Source organism: Colossoma macropomum, unplaced genomic scaffold (genome assembly GCF_904425465.1).
Source record: "Colossoma macropomum unplaced genomic scaffold, Colossoma_macropomum, whole genome shotgun sequence".
Lineage (NCBI taxonomy): Eukaryota > Metazoa > Chordata > Actinopteri > Characiformes > Serrasalmidae > Colossoma > Colossoma macropomum.
Window position 1 is genome coordinate 24,449,751 of NW_023494787.1, and position 23,194 is coordinate 24,472,944.

General features: G+C 39.8%; 1 protein-coding gene across 1 annotated transcript in view; it reads right to left on the reverse strand.

The window, feature by feature from the left end:
- csmd3b (CUB and Sushi multiple domains 3b) overlaps window positions 1-23,194 on the reverse strand; it is a 554,192-nt gene that overhangs the window by 377,197 nt on the left and 153,801 nt on the right. The window contains exon 4 of the mRNA XM_036566609.1: window positions 40-234. Coding sequence (XP_036422502.1) covers window positions 40-234 — 195 coding nt within the window. The remainder of the gene's footprint in view (window positions 1-39; window positions 235-23,194) is intronic.

The following is a 23,194-nucleotide window of genomic DNA, read 5'->3' on the forward strand; positions in this document are numbered from 1 at the left end:
CATCAGTCACAAAACAGAGCTGACTATCTTGGTGCTTACCTCTGCAGATGGGGACAGGGAAGTCCCATACTGCTGCATTGCCTGCATTGGTCACACAGGTCAGCTGAGGATGGCCATCCAGCACGTAGCCTGTTACACAGCTGTAACGGATCTTGTCCCCCACGTTGAAGCGTGTCCCATACAGGATGCCCTTGGGTGGGACACCTGGGTTCCCGCAGGAACTGCTCTGCAATTCTAGGGAAAGGGAAACGAAGATGGTAATGTAACCACATCAGAACTGCTGTGTCACAAAGAATAGGCAATAATATTTTTACAAATGGCACAACGTCAGCAAGGGTTTTCAGACAATCACTGAACATGAAGTTTTTATGAGCCAGTATTGCATGTTTATAAAGGCACACAAGTTCCACATCAAGAAAAACTGTTGATGAAATTGCAAAACATAAGTATATTATGACATATTTAAGAGAATTAATCATAATTAACATATTAATACAGTGGTTTGCACAATTTTATAAATATTGTAGCTTTGGAATTTAACTATACATGGCTGTGGGAAACCATGAAGTGTTTTCATAATTGAGTCCCTCCAATGAACAACCATATATTAACCATTCCACCATTATCAGTTATTTTGTGTTCTGTTTTATGTTGTACAAGCTTTTGCATTAAAAAGCCAAACTATGCTTGATTTATGTTTTAGTGACCCCTTTATTTTAAATACAGGTCATCAAACAATGCCATACCATGTTTATATGACTTTTACAAAAGAAATGACACACATGCTGTTTTCAACGCAAGGGCAACTTTAAGGTCATGCCACAGTATCTCAATCGGATTCAGTTCAGGACTTTGACTAGGCCACTCCAAAGTCTTAATTTTGTTTTTCTTAAGCCATTCAGAGGTGGTCTCACTGGTGTGTTTTGGATCATTGTCCTGCTGCAGAACCCAAGTGCGCTTCAGCTTGAGGTCATGAACAGACGGCCGGACATTCTCCTTCAGGATTTTTTGGCAGACAGCAGAATTCATGGTTCCATTTACCACAGCAAGTCTTCCATGTCCTCAAGCGGCAAAACAGCCCCAGACCATCATACTACTGGCACCATATTTTACTGTTGGTATAATGTTCCTTTTCTGAAATGCTGTGTTACTTCTATGCCAGATGTAACGGGACATACACCTCCAAAATGTTCAACTTTTGTCTCATCAGTCCACAGAGTATTATCCCAAAAGTCTTGGGGATCATCAAGATGTTTTCTGGCAAAACTGAGATGAGCCTTTATGTTCTTTTTGCTTAGCAGTGGCTTTCGTCTTGGAAGTCAGCCATGTAGGCCATTTTTGCCCTTTCTCTTTCTTATGGTGAAGTCATGAATACTGACCTTAACTGAGGCAAGTGAGGCCTGCAGTTCTTTGGATGTTGTTGTGAGGTCTTTTGTGACCTCTTGGATGAGTCGTCGCTGCACTCTTGGGGTAATTTTGGTCGGCCAGCCACTCCTGGGAAGGTTCACCACTGTTCCATGTTTTCGCTATTTGTGGATAACGGCTCTCACTGTGGTTCGCTGAAGTCCCAAAGCTTTAGAAATGGCTTTATAACTTTTTCCAGACTGATAGATCTCAATTACTTTGTTTCTCATTTGTTCCTGAATTTCTTTGGATCACAGCATGATGTCTAGCTTTTGAGGATCTTTTGGTCTACTTCACTTTGTCAATCAACATAATAATTTTTGGACAGACTGTATGTTCATGATGAGCACACGTCACAGGGAACACTGACATGGAAAGCTTGCAAGGAGCCTCATGGAGAATCTGTACATATGTGTAGCACGGCATGTGCTACCCCGGGCTCAATGAGGACACTGGAGGCAGGGTTCAGTGTCGCAGCAGCCATATTTATTAACACACAAACAAACTCCAAACAACCCAAACTATGCTGGCCACTTTTCAGTGGCTTCAGTCAGCTACACTTTTCAGTCTTATTCAAGCTTTTGAGCTCTTCAGTCATTGCTGCTGCTCGGCCTCCTCTCTCTCGCTCTCTCTCTGTTCCCTCTCAGCTCTTTTAAAAGGTGAGCACCTGAGCTGAGAGGGAATGAGAGCTCGCCGCTCTGCCTCATCGTCAGCACCCCCAGCTTGCAGCTTGGCCACCTGGGTCGAACGTGAGGTGTAGTGAAGCAGCCTCACTGCGTACCAGGGGGTGCATTATCGTTATCGTGTCTCTTGTTGCTGGCACCGTCGTCGTCTTCCTCCTCCTCCCGCCGTCACTCGCGTCACGCGGGTCACTTGGTGGGGCCCGGGCTTTGCACTCCGCCCCCTCCCCACTTGCGGCTCTCTCCCTGCCGTCCTGGCCGAAGTTCGTCGCCGCTGGGTGTTCAGGCCCCGCCTTCCTGCCGGCTCTCGCGGAAATCAGGAATAAAGCTATGCTGCAGGCTGTGTTTAGTGTCACAATATTCAATAACCTTTTTAGACCCCAGGCAGATACCTTCAATTCATATGGGATTCATGAGTTAATATTCATGAAGTAGAACATAACTCTTCTCAACAACCTGATCCATGTTGTTCTCTTTCCCCATATCCAGTGCCTGGAGTCAATAAACTCCGCACTCTGCTACATACCATGAAATTTAAAAATGCACTTCTGCATGTACATTTCATATTTCATAGTTCTTGTGTGCTTCTTCAGTGCATAAAAACTGGCACTATCAAACACTACCACAAACCCACTAGACCTTAAAACATGAGGAATTCTTACTGTGCATCTGCTTATCATGTATGCAAGCTTCTTACAACCCCCTAAAACCTAACAGCTTTGTTTGGCAATAACTTGCATTTAAAAATTCCATCACTAAGTCCCAAACAGCAGTCATTTGTTGTAGGCAATAATGCAGAGGCGAGAATAAATATGATGTGGAAAGGAAGGCACTGTGAATTTCTTTTAAACTACAGCAGAAAAACAATTTGGCCCGGGCTGAATCTTAGCACACGTTTTAAGAGACTTCTGGGTATTTCAACTATTATTTCTGTTTACCAGAGAACAGAAAACAGAGCAGGAATTAGTTTAACAAGAGTCAGATGGCACATCAAGGGTCACTTTGACTTCCTCTGTAAAATATCAGGGATCATCATGCAACATTGGCTTTGAGAAAGCAAGAACAGCTTGCTAGAAGCAAGGTTTTAAATGTGTTAAGCAAATATTGTTAAATCATTTTCACACCAAATAGTTTCTCTTCTCTTATTTATGCACACGCTTAAAAATAAAGGCTGGATTGGAAGCACAGTTCCAGGAAAAAAAACTTTATTTTTTATACGACCATTTTTTAGAGAACCAAAAGGGATTTGTCTGTGGCAATGCCCCAAAGAAACCTTTTCATCACCTTTATTTTAAGGAGTGTAGGGTTGTTCTTTCTCAATACTCAGAACAACATGTCACTCCAGAAGTTTAAGGTTAGTATTTGCTGCCTTAAGCTAGCTTATTTTAAATGCACTGTTGTTGTGCTGCTCTATCACAAGTAGCCTGCTGTGCACCCTTGCTAGTAAATAGCAGAGAAATTTCCAGCTGAATTCAGAGTCAGTCTTTAGTAAAGAAATCTTTCTAAGCTTTGAGTAAAACTAACAGTGCTGTCAGATGCAGTTGTTATGGCATGTAAAGTGCCCGTACACCTCCCTCTTATTTGGAAGGGGACCTAAAGGACTAAACACTCAGTAGCACTTGCAGTGAAATCAGAGTGGAGAGATGACCAACTGAGACAGACCAACATTCAGCTGTTCTTTTGTCCATCATCACAATGGAGGCCCAAGACAAGTGGAAATACAGCAGTACAATGTGTGCGTAGCCTATATGCGCATCTAGTACATGCACACCTGTAGATACATGTGTATTGTATATTTCTGACACTTTGAAGTTGCTAACTGTAAGTGTTTGGAGAGTTATTAGCCTTCGTCACTTTATACATATCATTTGTTTCCAAGTTAAAGATAATAGTAACACTTCATCAAAGGGCAGTGTTCGCAACATGACATAACATACAGTTGTATGCAAAATGTTATATTTTGTAAGTGAAAATAAGTTGAAATATCCTCAGCAAAGAAGAAACTTAAATACTGTATTTTTCTGTCAATTTTGGTGCATAATTTCTTGTTATTTCCTGAATTTAACACAATGGAAAGAAATAAAACATAAAATATAAAATGTCCAATACATTTTACAAAGGCCTCCTATTTTATTTTTCTCCCAATATGTGAACTTTAGCAAAAAAATAACCAACTAAATAAATAAACAAACCAGTAATTGTCAGTTGTCATAACACTTGCTGAGGTTAGATGGCACCAACATTGACAAAAGCAGCCCTTCAGGCACTTGTTAGAATAAGCCTTCAGAAATGTTTATGTAGGTTTATGTCAGTTGTCATGAAAGGCTTATGTAGGTGTCATGTAGCCTTACCAATGCTGCCCTTCAGTAAAGTGTTATTAAGTTATTTATTCACACCGGTACTGTAAGAAAAGTTCTGATTCAATCTTGGTATTGGGCCTCCATTATTAAAGAAATAAAAGGATTGTAACGCATTCATTAATTAGAACCTTTAAGAAAAATGCAAATGAATTATTATTATTAATTAATCATGCATTGAAATGACTGCTAAACAGGCTCAATTTTTGTACTGTCAATATCAGACCTAGTTCTGTTGACATGAAATTGGATTAAAATAGATACACTACGGCCAAACATTTGTAACTGAGAGAGTTAGAGAGTTTTTAAGGTAAAACCATGTCTCAGCAATTGTGTTTCGCTAGCAGCTATCTTGCCTGTAGTATAGCATCAATACAGCCCTGTATTCAGTACACAGCAACTTGTCCCGTCTAGCTCAGGCATTTCAGGGAGGCCCTTTTAACAAAAGTGCCAACTGAAGCTTTCATGTCAGTATTTACGGGCCATAAACTGCACAGCTTATCAAGTCTTTATGTCTGGTAAGCCAACAAGAAACAGTAACAAAGGTAATTAAGTAACCGTCGGTGTCACAGCTGACATAGTGTTTTGAAAAATTGAATCCCTTAACAAGAGTGAGTGTTCTGATGAATTTCCTCCAAAGTCTACATGAGGTTCACTGACCATCTTACATGTCTCACTCATGAAGCAAAATCTTTTTTTTAACTACACTCCTAAAATGAAGGTGCTTAAATAAATAGTTCTTTAGACAATCGTTCGGTGGAAGGTTCTTGAAAGGAATACTCTAGTGCTTTTCAACCAAAGGACATTCTTCTTTGGTATCTTCATTTTCATGGATAGTGTCAGCAGATGAAACAATGAATTAGCTTTTTGCTGTATATAGGGCAATGAACATTTCTGAGTTTTGATGAACCCCTGTGCTCTATAACAGATCTCCAAACAATATCGGAAATGCTCATCAACTCATCAAACTGTTAGGCTAACTTCTGTTTAACCGCATAACACATCTTCATGTTCATCAAATGACAACAGATTAATCCGTCGATCAATCTCTTTTGTTCAAAGCATGTAAGTATTTTCTGCTACATTAACAGCCTGGAAGGCCATCGTTTTTTCAAGAAGCACCTCACTTGAATCTCTGTCAATAAGCTGGAATAAAACCCAGATGGATGAATTCCCAGTTTTTCTTCTGTGAAAATGTTTTCACACATAAATTCCAAGCAAGAACCAATGAATTCTCCAGTGAACAGGACATTCTCACCCAGCTCCTTAGGAGATTTCAAGGCCTTCACAAACTTTGGATGCCAGTTAAATTTGGCTAGTAGGATCTCTTTCATCCTGGCATGCAAGCTCTACTTTCACCATCTCATCTTTACTGTTTTATCCTTAGTCTACATTTGTAGAAGCTAATACACACCCTTCACTAGCTTTATTGTCCGACCCGATTATCTATCACAAACACTTTCCACAACAACTCAATGCCATTTGCCCGCGAAAAGAGACCAAGTCACCTGAACCAGTGCTATAGTCAAAATCATTAACATACAGAGTAAATTGTTTGTGAATACAATGCACATATACTATTTGTTTGCCCTTTTCATATGATTGCTTCAACACATGCACATGCTACATAAATAGCCATTTGGCTTCACAACTTTCAAAATACAGTCCTTTTCACACACTCAGCCATATGCTCATAATGAAAATTGACCAACATTGTACTGAAGATTGTGTTCTAGAATTACAGTTTATATGTGAATAAATTTTTTAATTAGTTACACTTCAAAAAGAATTCACTTCCTTCAGCAAACTTTCAGAACTAGATCAAGTCATTGATTTTATTTTCTTTAGAAATTAGCTGAAGAATTAGATATTGTGATGTTTCTGACTGATTCAAGGTCTTGACTAATTAATCATATTAATAATTTAGGTTTAATTGGATTAATGATTAAGCCATTAAACCCTAAGGGTCTGTATCCAGGCCCACACTTCAATTTCTCACTCTCATAACTATAACTTACATTTCAGTTTCATGGTACTTACCAAATAATTAATAAATTCAATAAACTTTGGAACACAGGGAATGAATATAAGATTTACTCATACATTTTGATTCCATTTCATTTCACTGGTTAAAACTGTCAGTGTCTCTAATTTTTTCTCAAACATTCGCTACCCATTTTGTCTCTACGGTGAAAATAAGGTGAACAGTTATGTTCACAAATAAAAATTGTGTGCTCAAACGTTTTTTCCAAGTAATTTTGAAGCATTTCTGGTCCATTCATTTTCATTTTAAAATTTTTAACACATTGCAAAGGGCAGCTGGTGTTTACAAATATGGTAAAAAAACAAAAAATGCAAAAATGAAGATACAAGATCGACAACGATATGCCTTCTTCTGATGACCCCTCATAAAGTTCAGGGTGATTTCTAAAATGGCTGCAAAGACATACATAACTCAAAAGCAAAACACTTAATTTTCTTCAAATAAAAAGTAGCGTGACATCAACAACCTTGCGCATTTGCTGCGAAACAAATAATTTATTTAATACTTCCTGTCCTTTTTGTGTTACGAAATACAGGTGTAGTTGAGCTTATATGGTACACGGGCTTATATGGGTCACTTCACCTTACTAATGCTGAGCATCAAATTCAGCCTTCTCTACAGGACATAGATTAGATGCAGTAGTTTGTTGCAGTTGCATTGCCACTTCTACCAAGAAAAACGCTATCAAATCTCTTTATTAATGCCTTCATTCATACAAAAGGGGTTACACATTAGTACAGAGCATGCTCCTCCCTTGACAATGTCAGAGCTGTGGATGGACATTCAAAAATGAGGACAGTGTTTGCAAAATAAATAACTAGATGTAAGATAAAACACCTCCTTATAACTTGTACTTATCTTGTTCCAAAACAGTAAACTAAATGCTGGGCATAAAAGTCACAGATAACAGCTCTTAGGAACAGATATCTAAATTGTCCATTCTGTAGAGGACACGAAAAACAGGCACATCAGAATGATTAAATAAAATGGATGAATGTGATAATCCTGTGTCAGCAGAACACGTGTTTGAAGCCCTTGAGGGCTGTCAATTTTGCCATTTAGAGCTGTGATGAATAGCTCACATTTATCATTGAGGCTGACGGGAATGCCAATGAAATAAAAATATCCTATATCAATAGAAAGGCCAAGAAAATCCAGACAGTGTTTATACAATATCTAAAGTGTTAACCCAACATCAATGGGTGTCAGATCAAAAATGTAATTATAACAGCAGTGTACAACAATAATTGACCCTTAACCCAATCAAACCCAACATCTCTGCCCCCTTTAACGCATTAAAATCAGCCCTCAAAGCAAGTGTTATGCATATATGCCCATGTTGGACACAGTAAAAAAATCAGCATGTGGAATTGGAGCTATCTGCGTCCTTTTGTGTTTTCTATCACTGTGTAAAGCAAGCTTAATGCTGCCTTTCTGGCTAGATGTGCTGCAGATCACTATGGAAGTGCTTAATATTGATTTGTTTCATCTGCTGTGTAAAGTATATTCCTATTCATGTGTTTGCTTGCCCAAAATGATAGTTCGTAACACAAAAAAATATGGCTTTGCTAGATGATGTTCCTTATATGTATAAATAATGCAAAACAGCATTAAAAAATCACCTTATTAACAGAGAGGAGCAGATGAAACAGCAAAAAAATGTCCCTTGTTGCATAAAAATTAAAGTTCTAAGTACTTTGCAATTTATTTTAATAATTAAACTATTTCCTTCAAGATGTGAAATATTTATCCTACATTCCACTTTATCTGCAATATTCTGGGCAGTAATGAGACATGACAGAGCAATAATGTTCATTTATTTTTAATGAAGGTTCACCTGTGTGAAGTCAGTAGTGAAACTGTTTAGCATTTGCACAAGCATTTTACTGATTTAAATATGATTTATGTTGTAAATCTGTTTAGTAATCTACTCTGATAAGCAGCAGTGACAGTGAGCCATGCTTCAGGAACAATCTGGCCTTCGTCCACGCTCCTACATCTTCACACAGGAACAATGCAAGCTGTAGAATCACAGGAGGATAACAACTAAGCTAGCTAATGCCCTTCACTTGCCCATCACAATCCCTCTCAATGCCCCTAAAGAGTCTCTATGAAGGATCACTGTTGCCCTACACAACCACTGGACAAAGTGTCAAAATCACTTAGAAGCTTCAGAGACCGGACTACTCTGCAGAAGAGGAAAGCATTCTTAGATACACTAGAAATATTCTGCACTGATGCACAAAATACCATCATCTTTTATGGGCCAACAGTACCAACAACTTCAGAGGAAATGTTATGAAATAAAAACTACAGGTTATTATATGTATTTAATGTGACAGAACAAAAAGATTAAATAAAAATACAGATTTTTAAGAACTTCCGATTTTATTTATTTAGTTTTCATCTATGGTGAAACAAAGATGTGGGTCTGTAAACATAACAAGGGTGCTGTTTGTAGGCAACATTCTAATTCTACTAATCTAACACTGTTTACGAACATGGACAAATATAGGGAAAAATCATAATTATAAGCTATAAATATCAAAAATCAACTATCAAGATGTACAACTCAACTTACACTAACATCTTGGCACCCTCAACTGACATCAAGTCAAACCGTGAGGTGCCTACAGCTTCCCAATCATAGTCTTTAGTCAAAATCTCACCAACATAACAGGACTGTACAGGCAGCAGCAATGGGAATACTATGAAAACCTATGAAACTGCATTCATATGAGGAACAAAATATATGCAATACAAGGCATTCATACATCCACACACAGACCCACAAGTTATATTCTGCAGGATTATAGAGAAAAATCCCAGTAGAAGAGCAGTTGAGCTGAGGCTGCTGAAAAATGGCTATTTAGTTCTTTCCATACTTCAAGAAACTCGTGGACTAATGAGACCAAGACATCAGAAAATTGACATAAACATCTTTTAGGACTCTCTCACAACTGTGTCCATACTAGCAAATGTAAAATTAAACAGGACGCATCAATTCAGAGAGCCTAGCCCAAGGCAGACAATGGGGGAAGGTGCGATTTTTCATCTGTGGTAGTGACATTCATGTGGAACAGTCCTCCAGCACCTCCAGTACTTAGATTAAGATTCAGACATTTTCAGCATTCTACAGAAAAGTACAGACTAGAGCCCTACAAACTTCTGGACTGTTCATCAGGAGGAAACAAATGTTTTTATGCTTTGAACGTTTCATGCGCCCCCTGGCCACGTTCCGCCCTTTGCTCAAGCTTAGCTCCGCCTCCTTGTTATCATGTCCACCTCATTTGTAACCAGTCCTTGTAGTTACTGCCCCCAGCTGTGTTTTGTCAGTGTTTTGTGTATATTTATTCCTTGCGTTTTACATTCTTTTTTGCATAGTGTTGTTGTTGCTGTTACTATTAGACCAAGTTTATTAGACCATGTTCTTCTTCCTGTTTACTCAGCCTTCGTGTTCTTGCAAAGGCTTATCTTTCTACTTTTGCTGTCTACTTAACTGTTTTTTTTCCCTGGATACCCCTATTCTCCTTACACTATATTGCCAAAAGTATTCGCTCGTCTGCCTTCACACGCATATGAACTTGAGTGACATCCCATTCTTAATCCATAGGGTTTAATATGATGTTGGTCCACCCTTTGCAGCTATAACAGCTTCAACTCTTCTGGGAAGACTTTCCACATAGTTTAGGAGTGTGTTCATGGGAATTTTTGACCATTCTTCCAGAAGTACATTTGTGAGGTCAGACACTGATGTTGGACAAGAAGGCCTGGCTCACAGTCTCCGCTCTAATTCATCCCAAAGGTGTTCTATCGGGTTGAGGACTCTGTGCAGGCCAGTCAAGTTCTTTCACACCAAACTCGCTCATCCACGTCTTTATGGACCTTGTTTTGTGCACTGGTGCGCAGTCATGCTGGAACAGAAAGGGGCCATCCCCAAACTGTTCCCACAAAATTGGGAGCATGAAATTGTCCAAAATCTCTTGGTCTGCTGAAGCATTAAGAGTTCCTTTCACTGGAACTAAGGGGCTGAGCCCAACTCCTGAAAAACAACCCCACACCATAATCCCCCCTCCACCAAACTTCACTGTGGCGGGGTGCTTTACACCACTGCATTCAGCGCTTTGCATTGCGCTTGGTGATGTAAGGCTTGGATGCAGCTGCTCGGCCATGGAAACCCATTCCATGAAGCTCTCTGCACTGTTCTTGAGCTAATCTGAAGGCCACATGAAGTTTGGAGGTCTGTAGCGATTGACTCTGCAGAAAGTTGGCGACCTCTGCGCACTATGCGCCTCAGCATCCGCTGACCCCGCTCTGTCATTTTACGTGGCCTACCACTTTGTGGCTGAGTTGCTGTCGTTCCCAATCGCTTCCACTTTGTTATACTACCACTGACAGTTGACTGCGGAATATTTAGTAGCGAGGAAATTTCACGACTGGACTTGCACAGGTGGCATCCTATCACAGTACCACACTGGAATTCACTGAGCTCCTGAGAGCGACTCATTCTTTCACAAATGTTTGTAGAAGCAGTCTGAATGCCTAGGTGCTTGGTTTTATACATCTGTGGCCATGGAAGTGATTGGAACACCTGAATTCAATGATTTGGATGGGTGAGTGAATACTTTTGGCAATATAGTGTATATCTACTTGTCTCCTACTGTTGAACTGGACAATAAAGTCAATATGATAAAGTCAATATTTTGGCATGGCCACATTACACTTGTCCCTCTCGGTAAAAAGCATCTTATAAGAAAAAGGACGTACATTTCAGTTCAACTAAGCATCTTTTAAAGTGAAGAAACTTGAACTTTAGGAAATGCTCACTCTGTCACACTTCATACACCACTCCCTGTACCTGGGATTGCAGGAATCAACCTTGGGTTTGATTGAGGCTGGAATGGGAAATGGGCTCTTAGAGGTAGAACTACCACCACTCACACACTTACTCTTTCGCTCGCCGCCATTCTCTCCGTTATCTGCAGGGCCCGTCTGGGCTTACCATCCATCTCTGTCTGCCTGCGACGTGTGCAGTGATATGCTGGACCTTGCCAGGACTCTTCTTTGGTGACAGGGTATTTTCCCCTCAATGTTCCATCCCCTGTGTTGGCTAATATGGAGTCCATCGATTACATTTGTGAACATCAGTGTACCTTAGGCTGTTCTGTTAAGGTAGAACCTGGTCCCAACAGTAGGGCAGCAGATATCAGCAGAGATTATTTCTGGAAATCAGGGAAAACTAGATACCACGAGAGCCACTGCATATGAGCCAGAACAGGAGTTTCACAGTGGAAAGAGAATCAATTTAGTCATGTTTGACTAATGTTCATTAATTGTATTACAATGTATTCTTAAAAAGATTCCTGTTGTTTTTTGTGTTGCATGTATAATTCTAGGAAAAACTCAATTGGTTTTGAACCTTTATATTACGTGGAAGACCTTTATATTATGTGGAGGTTGCCATCTTTTATGGCAAAGGACTATCTGGACATTAAAGTTTCCAGTCCTGGAGTATGTAATCACTGGTGCATGTGGCACTAGGTGATCAATTAGTAACATCAACAGTTCATTTAACAGCACTATATGTCCAAAAGTTTGTAGACACCTGCTCATCCAACAGTTCTTCTGAATTCAAGAATATTAACAAGGAGTTTGTCCCACTTTGCTGCAGTAACAGCCTCTACTCTACTGGGAAGGCTTTATACTAGATGTTGGAACATTACTGTGAGGATCTGACTGCATTTAGCCACAAGAGCATTAGAGAGGTCAGGGACTGATATTGGATAATTAATTCTGGACCAAAAATGCCAATCCAACTCACTACAAAGGTATTGGATGGCACTCCATCACTTCAGAGAATGCAGTTACTCCGCACCGCAGTCCAAATCTGGAGGGCTTTATATCCTTCTAGCTGATGACTGGCATCAGGCATGGTGTGGCATCATGTGTTGCTGCTCTAGAGTGTCCCATTCTACTGGTTAATGCTTTTCTATGGAAATTATATAAGCTGCGTGTGTGCAATTGAACATTTGTGTCAAAATGGGTGCACATTAAAGTAACTGAAATCACTTAATTAGAAGAGGTGTCTGGATACTTTTGGACATACGGTGTGCCAAAATCCATGATAAGAAACTGGGTTCAAGGTCTTGATTTGGAGCTTTTGTTCTATGGCACAGGTTCCCAACTCTGGTCCTGAAGTACCTCCTGTTTAGCACTTTTTGTGTTCTCCCTGCTCCGACACTTCCACTTCAACACTGGAAGGGCTTGTTAATAAGCCGATTAATTGGATCAGGTTTGTTGGGAGAAGGGAATTAAAATGTGCAGTGCAGGGGATACTCCAGAACCAGGGTTAGGAACCACTGCTCTATGGCATAGCTCCAAAGAATCCTTTCTGGCATCCTTATTTCAAGAGTGTACATTCTTAATAAACTGTCTTCTGCGATAAACACTGAAGATACATTATTTTTGCATGCCACTATGGAAGGGGTGTCTAGTGTTATCAACAAAAGGCTGGTATGGCTGCAGGTTTATATTCCAAACAAGCAGGAGCATACCTCTTTTTGTTTACCTCCACATGTTTAACCAATTGGTCTCAGTCTTCACACAAGTGATCATGCATGCTCCTGTTTTCTTGGAATAAAAACCTGCAACCACACCAGCCCTATATGGATAAGACTGGACAAGCCTGCACCATAGTTTCTTTCCAGTAGTTTTCACCTGTTTACTGCATGGCAGCCCAAGTGCAAGCACAAACAAAATCCAGGCAAAATAACTTGCATAATCGTTCATGGTAATATAAAAGCAGTCGCCTTTAATATTGTATAAGAGTATGAAAACAGCATTAAATGGACACAAAAAAGCCTAACATTGATTTTTTAAATAATTACTCAAGTGCCCTCTCAAGCAATTGCCCACACATTCTAAGGCAGCAGCGGCATTTTCTTGAACAGCTGTCTCTTCCCATCATGGCAGCACATGGAAGTTCAGTAGAGAGCTTGACGCTGTGCCCCTGGCTCTTTCTGCCACACTGTCCAAGAGGACTCAACTCCAGTACAGCTACTGTGAGAGAAAAACAAACAGCTAGTCCCTCGGGAGACAGAAGCAAAGGAACGGTCAGTGAACAGCTCCAGTCAACAGCAGAGAGCGTCCAGCAGGTTTTCTGTGCCTTGTGACTGTATGAAGACTTGCTGTGGCACAAGGCATTCGCATCCAAATTCACTTTTAATAAAGCTAGGAGTCGTTATTGCAACGTGCGGTGTGTTCTCCCATGCATGAATTACGCTCCTGATGTGGAAGGGAGAAGAAAACAGCAGAACAATCGCCTGAGAATAATGAGATCCGTATCGCTATTTCCATTAGGAGGCACGCAGCAGAGCTAGCCTCAGCCTTGGCCTAGCCGTTCAGTTCTGCATCAGGCCTAATGGAGATTCTCTTTTCATTACCACAATTATGGCTCCATTGCCACAGCCATTGGGAGAATTTCTTTATCTGCCCTCGGCTGCAAATTGTTCTCTCTCCACACAGCATGAGGTAAAAGTTGGATCATGTCTTGTGGTGATTTGTAGTACTTTTTGTCCTCTTATATTTGTCTCTAGGTGAGCAATTACAAGTACGGCCCCTTGCCAGGCAGGTACGGGCAGAGTAAAAAATGAAAAGTAAGTAGCTGAAATGTGGGGAAAAAAAAGAGGCCTTCCAGGCACACTTTCAGTCACACTTTATTGTTGAGACAGATGACACTGCAAACCGGGAGATTGGAAAAGGAAAGAAATGAAGGAGGCACTTGGAGTAAGAAAACAGAAAAACAACAACTTTGGCCTGTGTAGTGAAATTGGTATTTTGGAGATGAGAACCAAAAGATGACTCATATTACTACCTACAGATAATGCCCTGGAAAAGAGAGGCCAATTCACACTTTATGCTCTCGTGTGCCAGTTAACAATTGATCATCTTCCGCCAACCTTTGGTTTGTTTGTAATGGCTCTTGAAATGACCTAATTTAGAGAAAATGTTCCTCTGCTGCACTTTGTTGCTTCGCATCAACGTTCCACCGATGGCAAATACGAGAGACGATGGCAGATGTCAAAGGTCATCTTCAAGGAGGCATAAAAACAGAAATGACAGCCCTATATGGTTCTGTGTGGGCGGCTCATGTGCACACCCTTATATGGACACGCACACAGCCACGGCGGATTATCAAGTACACAACCAGTATCACTCGCTCCCCTCGTCTATTCTTATCCATCATGGCTAAAACCAAAGCTTTACACACTTTGATCATCTGCCTTGTGAGATCACAGGGACCAAAGGTAAGATTGCTTTTGTAAATTAACCTGAACAAAAGATGAAAGAACACTGAAAAAAGGAATATGATTATGTTCTCTCCCCTTTCCGCCCATCCCCCAAGCAGCAATAGGGTTTGGTGAGTGCTTTCATAAACTTTGATGAAATTCTGACCCCGCCGCTTTAATGTCATCAGCGGAACCTAAAGATCAGCCTGCAGCTCAATTGTGTATTGATCGCGGGCCTAATCTGGTATGGATGGGCTGTGCTGGCGGGTCCGGACTAAGAGCGACAGACTGCACACTAATGGGCCCCACCATCGGCTGCCCACCTCCACCGCAGCGCCACTTCCTTTGATTCTCATCAAAAGGGAACCTGCCTGCCTTTTTGATCAAGCCCCTGCAAGGATGCCTCAGCTCATTCCTCTAACTAATTGTTGGAGGATTTTTGTGCTCTGTGTTGGTATAATTAATCAACTCAAGCAATTAATTATCAAGAGCCCAAAACAGCGAAATGCTTCCTGATTAAAAGGATGGAGTATCGTTTTGACAAAATGAAATTATCCTGTATACATATGTATACACTTTTCTAGTCATGTTTAAAAAGAAAAATGCATATTTAGACTATATTAAGCATTTCAAAGAGCAATCAAGACCTTCACACTGGAGCTTGTTTGCCCGATGTTGCTTTCTGTGTATTATTTAGGCTAATTTAGCCCCAATCATGATTTGATGATTGCAGTAGTTTTCAGCACTCTAACAAAACATATACAAACACTAAAAGCAACAAGACAATTAATCTGCAGTAAATAAAACTGCATATTGTGTGGCTCTATTTTGGTAATTCCTGATTTATTTTATTCATCACTAATGTCATTTTGGTCATGCTGAAAAGCCATTGAGCTTCCTAAGCTCATTAAGGGTATGGGCCCCATGTATTTTTCTCATTACTATTTCTACCAGACAGTACAATCAGGTAAAGGGTGGATACAGCATATTACTGCGATATTTTGTGTGATACGTGGACGCCACCAACAATGGCTTTTTTCAGCTCCACTGAAAAACCAACCAACACTGGACACACTTAGCTTGACAAAACTACCTTCCAATTCTGAGCAAGTAAAGAAAACAACACAGTCCATCACCTACTTCATGTGCAAAGCCCTGTGTCTTTTGTTACATGCTCAAGACACTGGAACCCAGGTATGTGACTCTGTTTCAACGTCTTTTCACTGACACATCTGCATCCAAACTCTACAGACAAGTGACGCCTAAAGCTGAGAAATCTTTGAGTACAGCAGAGAGAATTGCATTATCGCGTGATGCGTGGACATCAAGGGCAGTGGATTCCCATGTGACTATAACAGCGCATTATCTCACAGAGGACTGGTGACTGCTGTCTGACGTTCTCCAAACTAGAGCAGCACACGGAAGTCACACCAGGGCAAACACTGCAGACCTCCTGAACAACGTGGCACAAGAATGTGAGACTATGTAGATTGTAATACAGACACAAGCACAAGCATGGGGGGGACTCTGTAGACTGTAATACAGACAGTTCAGTTTGTCAGGTGCTTGCAACATTTATGACAGGTTTTTATGACAGTGTTGGTCAATCTGTCCGCTTGACAATCCCATTTGGTTGCAATAAACCTGACTGAAGCGAGATGAGCAAACTAAAAAACTTTGTCTCATTAGCTAAAACAGATGTTGACATGGTATTTTATTGAGGACATAATTTGCAGGTGAATAAGTCGCAATATATTGCAATGCTCAGCTTATTCCAAAATGTTTAAAATCGCAATAATGTTGTATCACGATTTGAGTTACATGATAATATAAAATTGTGGGGCTTTTAGTGATTCCCACCCCTACAATCAAGATTAACCAAGCACACCACAGGCTCAACTGATGCCCTGTCCACGTCATACAGTGTATTTATTATATGGTTCAAACAGGCAGGGGCCTAAGTAAACATCCCTTCTTAATTAAACCATCACAGTTTCTTTATAGCTCTAGTCACCAACCAGTTATTTTTGCCATTAGTAGATTCTAGAGATAGCAAATACCATTTTTTTTTATTTCCCAATAACAATAACAATGCTGAAACTTGAGTATTGGCTGATGCCAGTTTGATATTTCTATTTTAAAATCTACTTTAAACTTTAAAATGAGCTATTTTTAACTTAAGATGTTCATCTAAAAGCAGTCACACTCCAACTCTTTAAACACTCTACTTCCCCACAGGAAGAAACACACAGCCAACATCACATCACACAGCGTGAGTGGGCTATTTCAGTACAGACCTTGTCACAGGAATAGATCATATTTATTGTTTTTTCTCTTTTGAATATCCAATTAAGCATTTTTGCTGATATCAGTCTGATACCAATACCTAGTATTGGATCAGTGCCCTCTCTAGTAGATTCACTCATCCTAATAAAAAAAGTGAATAAATATGACCAAATATTACAGGGTAGTGTTCCCCACACTTTTGACAACAGCCAATTTTTACTAAATCTTTAGATGAAGAAACAAGGCTGTTTGCATAATTCAGATGCCAATTCAGTACAGTCATTTGTCATCAATGGTCACTAATAAGACTGTGCCAAGGCATTGGGCATGACATTAAAACAGCCAAAGCATTAAAACAAAAGTCTTGCACCGATATCTTGAGTCAGGGCAAGATGACCAAATTATAGTTTAGCATTTTGAATATCATTCTTTACATTCTTTACAAAACCTAGCCAAAACCTACATACCTACAATATAGAGAATATTGTCTTCATCGACTTCTTTTGTTTTAAGGTGAGACTATATTGACTATATACTAAAATGTGATGATGTTGTTTGTCTAGAAGTTGCTGTGAAGCTCCTGCACTGTTGAACCAGTGTGTGAAGACTACTGTTATTCTGAGGCTTTTATTTGTCAAGAATTGCAGTAACAACTTGTAATTGTGAACCATCAAGTTTTCAACTTTCTACAAAACTGTTTAATCAGAAAAAGAGAAAACGTTCTTTCAGTCAGACTGTCAGATCAGCTTCAAACTTTAAGACAACTTCATCGTTTGAGTTAACGCAACTTGAGGATACCAGCATTCACCAGTGCCCTAAAGTTAACTTAAGAAAGCTGTGAAGTAAGTTCTCTTACAATTTTAAGCTGACCTAACTTTTATTTTTTACAGTGAAAGTGATTTTGACAAAAAACAAACAAATGCATAATCCGTCTCAATACTTTGTTGAGTAGCAGTAAGTATCAGCATGTTCCTACACAGTACACATAGCCCTATGAGATAAAGTTCCAGAGGTTATAAAACATGTCTCTCTTTGCTGAACAATTACCAGGGTAATGACAGACAAGCCCTGTTCCCATGCTTGAGATCCAATGACCCTGTCTGCTACTGTCAGCCACTGCTGAGCTTGTTAAGTTCAACTCCAATTTTGCTCACAGCGGCTGCAGACACTGTTGGTAGGAAAAAAAAAAACAAAAAAAAACGAAGATTCCAAAACCTAGTCTCAGCCTCCGGTCAACCCAGTCATACTACACTCTGAGGATTAAAAGAAAGCGATTTAGACAAGATAACCTGAATTATGTTGTTCATAGCTAAAGAAGGGCATGGTATGGATCGAGGCACATCAGAGGTGTACAATGAAGTGTGAAGAGGGTTCTGCAAACGTGATGATGGCATCTCCACAGGAGGAGAGTATAGCAGGCGGTAGGGAGCCAGTGTTAGTGGTGCGAGTTGTTTATTCTGTTGTCATTTTTAATGAGTCCTCTGCTTTTGAGAGGAGATGGAAGTCTGTCAGAAACAACAGTAGTGAAGGGCACCCTCAGTGCTTTACACTGTCCAATCTTTCTTTCCAGCTGTCTGCCTTTTTCTCTTTGTGCTTGTCACTCCATCACCAGCAAATGGAATTTCAGCTTATACATTATGTAAAATAACCACAAAGATTCTGAACCAAATCTAGTCATGGGCAATATGCTGTCTATGCCTGTATCTTGGTGTCAGACAGTGATAAATGTTTTGATACATAACATAACACACTGTTACCTGCAATGTATGTCTTGTTTTAAAAAAGCAGGTCAACATAAAAAACTAAATACATAGTAAGTTTGCTTTGTGGACGTCTGTTTTCTGTGTTTAAAACATACAATACTGTGCAACGTCCCCTTTGGTGTAATTAACAAAGCAGTCATGACATTATCTATCCCAGGTTTATAAGACACTGTTTTAGCATACAGTATTAGCATAAAGCCCGGGGCCCATAATTGATATTACCAAATACCAAAGTAATTCAAATACATGCCAATATTGTACAGTGTTCTTCCATTCACTTCTTTAGGTTTTTCTATTGCTTTAAAAAAAAAAAAATATGATGCAGTGACATGCAAATCATATAAACCATGTTTTTAAAGGAAAATACTACAAAGACAACATATCAAATGTTGAAACTAAGGAATTTGATTGTTTTTAAAAAATATATGCCATTTTGAATTTGATGCCAACAACATGTTCCAAAAAATTTGGGACGGGGGCATGTTTACCACTGTGTTTCATTACCTCTCCTTTTAACAGCACTCTGTAAGCGTTTGGGAACTGAGGAGGACCAATTGCTGTAGTTTTGAAAGAGAAATGTTTCCCATTCTTGCTTGATATAGGATTTCAGCTGCTCAACAGTTCAGGGGCTCATTGGTCATATTTTTCATTTCATAATGTGCCAAATGTTTTCAGTGGTGACAGGTCTGGACTGCAGGCAGGCCAGTTTAGCACCCGGACTCTTTTAATACGGAGCAACGCTGTTGTAATACATGCAGAATGTGGTTTGGCATTGTCTTGCTGAAATAATCAAGGCCTTCCCTGAAAAAGTCATCGTCTGGATGGCAGCATATGTTGCCAAAACATGTATATATTGTTCAGCATTAATGGTGCCTCTACATGCCCTGTGCACTAATACACCCTATACCATCATGAATACTGGCTTTTGAACTGTACGCTGATGGGGTCTTTAGCCCAGAGGACGCAGCGTCCATGATTTCCTTACAGACCACAGGACATGTTTTCACTTCCCCTCCGCCCATTTTAAATGAGCTCGGGCCCAGAGAAGGTGGCAGCATTTTTGGATCCTGTTTATATTTGGTTTCTTCTTTGCATTTTAAAGTTTTAACTTGTATTTGTGGATGCAGCGATGAACTGTTTTCACAGCCAGTGGTTTTTAGAAGCGTTCCTGAGCCCATGCAGTGATTTCCACTACAGAATCATGTCTGTTTTTAATGTAGTGCCGCCTGAGGGCCCAAAGATCACTGCCAGCAAATACTGTTTTTTGGCCTTGTCCCTTGCGTACAGAGTTTTCTCCAGATTCTCCTAATCTATTAATGATATTATGTACCATAGATAATGAAAAGCAAAAGATCTTTGCTATTTTATGTTGATATGTTTATATTGTTCTTGGATTGTTGCACTATTTGATTGTGCAGTCTTTCACAGAGTGGTGAACCCCTCCTCATCTTTACTTCTGAAAGACTCAGCCTCTCTGGGATGCTTTTTTATACCCAATCATGTTACTAACCTGTTCCCAGTTAACCTCCAGGTGTGCATTACACAACTTTACCAGTTTTTTGTCCCAACTTTTTTGGAACATGTTGTTGGCATCAAATTCTAAATGGGCATATATTTTTCAAAAACAATAAAATTTTTCAGTTTCAACATCTGATAATGTTGTCTTTGTACTAAACTGTTCAATTAAATATAGGGTTTAAATGATTTGCACATCATTGCATTTTGTTTTTATTTACATTTTGCACTGCGTTCCAACTTTTTTGGAAATGGGGTTGTATTTCATAAATGCACACTTATATAGCACTTTGATATAGCACTGCTATATTTTGAAAACATTGTGATATTTTTATAATATTGTGAATTATACTTAGAATTACATTGTGAACCACCTAGAACTGACCAAATCTAAATAGAAGCCAAAGTTTTAGAGTTAAACTGTTATTAAATCTGCAGCAAAGCTGATAATCCACATTCTAAACTTTAGCACAGGTGCTTTAGCGCAGGTGTGACCAACAATCACAAACAATCGTCCTCTCCTGAAGAAAAATGAACCACTTGAGAATTTGTACTGTATGAATAAACAGTCCTCATAGACAATGGAACTACAGAAGTTAAGAAGAAAGAGCATTTTCTTAAGTTATTTTTGCTACAGACCTCTTCTACAACATAGTGCTAAAAGATGCCCTGTTGTTGATATAAAGCTGTGGAACAACTATACAACATGCTAGCACTTGATTATCTACTCCCTATACAAGGCACTGATAAATTACACCGTTTGATCACAGACAAGAAAAAATCAGTAGCCTTGGTTAGTTCACATAGCCAAATCAGTGTAAGTAATGGATCACACTGTGTCATTGAGTAGAAAATTACTGAGATGGGGTGGCTGTCTGCCATTAGGAGAATCCTCGAAAAGCAGAAAGGCAATCAGGACCACGGACAGTGCTCAGGTCCTCTGCAAAGGAGGCTGGCACAGATGTCGCAGCTCCACACCAAGACCTTTTGCTTTTGAGCATGACAGATAAACTGATTTCTATTCCCTGCAGATGTTACAGGCAGCCAGCTCCAAAGATTAATGGCAGTGTCTACAAGGAGATAAAATGAGAATTGGGCAAAAATATATACGTTTAAAAAGCAAAAGGAAAGCAAAGGGAGAAATGGCACTTCATCTTCACTTAGTGGGTGTGTGTGCTCTTACTTTGGATCCCTAGTGAAGTCTGAAAGATTGCAACCAAACAATTTAACCATGGAGACCCCAGAAGGAGGCTCAAATTGCTATTTATCGCTGGACAGCGCTGTAAAATCTTGCACTTTTCCTTTTTTTATTGGCACTGGATATGCCCTTTATAGCCTTTGGCAAACTCCAGTTGCTTAAATTAGAATCAGCACCCTGGTGAGCCCATCAGTGTCATTTGTACCTGCCATCCCTTTCCTGAAGTGGCACCCAAGCAGGTGATCTCACCACTAAAGGCAGGGAAGTATGTAACTATGACGATTAACAGGCTTATATAATAATAAAAATGACAGCCAACAGATGAATGGTAGGAAACTAATAGTAGGTGCATGTGTTACATTGGGGACCTAACATAGCTCTAAGGTGCAGCAACCTCCATGCCTTCCTATAAATCAGTGGTCACCATCCTGGAGATCCTGGAGGTCCTGGCTGGCTGAAACAGATGCTTTAGTGTTAAGTTAGGGGGCTGCTAAGTTTATTACACTCAGGCTGATACTAAACTCTGCAAGAAAGTAGAACTCCAGGAGGAGGGTTGGTGATTGCTGTTATAAATACAGGCACCAAAAGTGGTTCTTTGAGGTAATGTTATAGGAAAACCATTTTGGTTCCCTAAAGAACCTTTCAGTCAATCTATCCACACTCTGCATTCATTCACAACAATTGTTGTTAGGATGAACAAGCTTTATAGAACGTTGGAAACAATCCTATTTCATCTAATGAGACACTGCAGCAAACAACTCTGTTTTAGTTACCTCTTTAAAATCTCTGGCTTTTTACATACTCAGCCTTATTATTGAGTAACCGCACGGACCTCAATGCAAACTGCCTGGGCTATTCTTAGGTTACAGAAGTGTGTAATAAAACTTTGGGCCTCCCGGTGGGCTCTGGCCATTTAAGTGGTTAAAATACCTACATTTAGAGGGTGTCACTAATTTCAAATAATATTTATATTGCATGTGTGTAAGAGGTCATAGTGTTATAAACAAGATCACACTGAGGTTGTTAGGGATGAGCATCTGGTTCATAGGCTAAGCAGAAACTTCTTCAGAATGGTGTCAGCTGCTTTATTGTTGCAAGCAATGTAAATTACTATCACAGCCTCTTATATTGTAGCATGGCTGAAGTCCAAGAGATTTGCTGAGAATTTTATTTCCCCATTATGCTTTCCACACACAGGCTGATTAAGAAAATCTCAAACGAATGAAGTACAAAAACAATAATCACTGATCTGCAGAGATGTTGAAAACAGTAACATGGTCAGATGAGTCAACCTTCATCATGTTCTCCATAAGTCGACAGACAATGGGGTCTGCTGGCTCTGTTTAAGTGTGGGGGCTATTGTGCTGGCATGGTTTGGGAGTGGTCTCTTCCAGGATGAAAATGTCCCAATCAAGAGCACAAGGGGTCACTGAATAGTTTGATGAGTATGGAAATTATGTAAGTATTCACAGTCACCAGAACTCAACCCAACTGAACATCTACGTTGACAGTGCTCTCCACCACATTTGTCAAAATACCAATGGAGGAAATATTTTTGGGAAGAGTGGTGTTCCATCCCTCCAGTGTAGTTCCAGTGAGTCGTGAAATCTATTCTAAGGAGAATTAAACCTGTTCTGGTACTTTAATTGCTTTGTGACT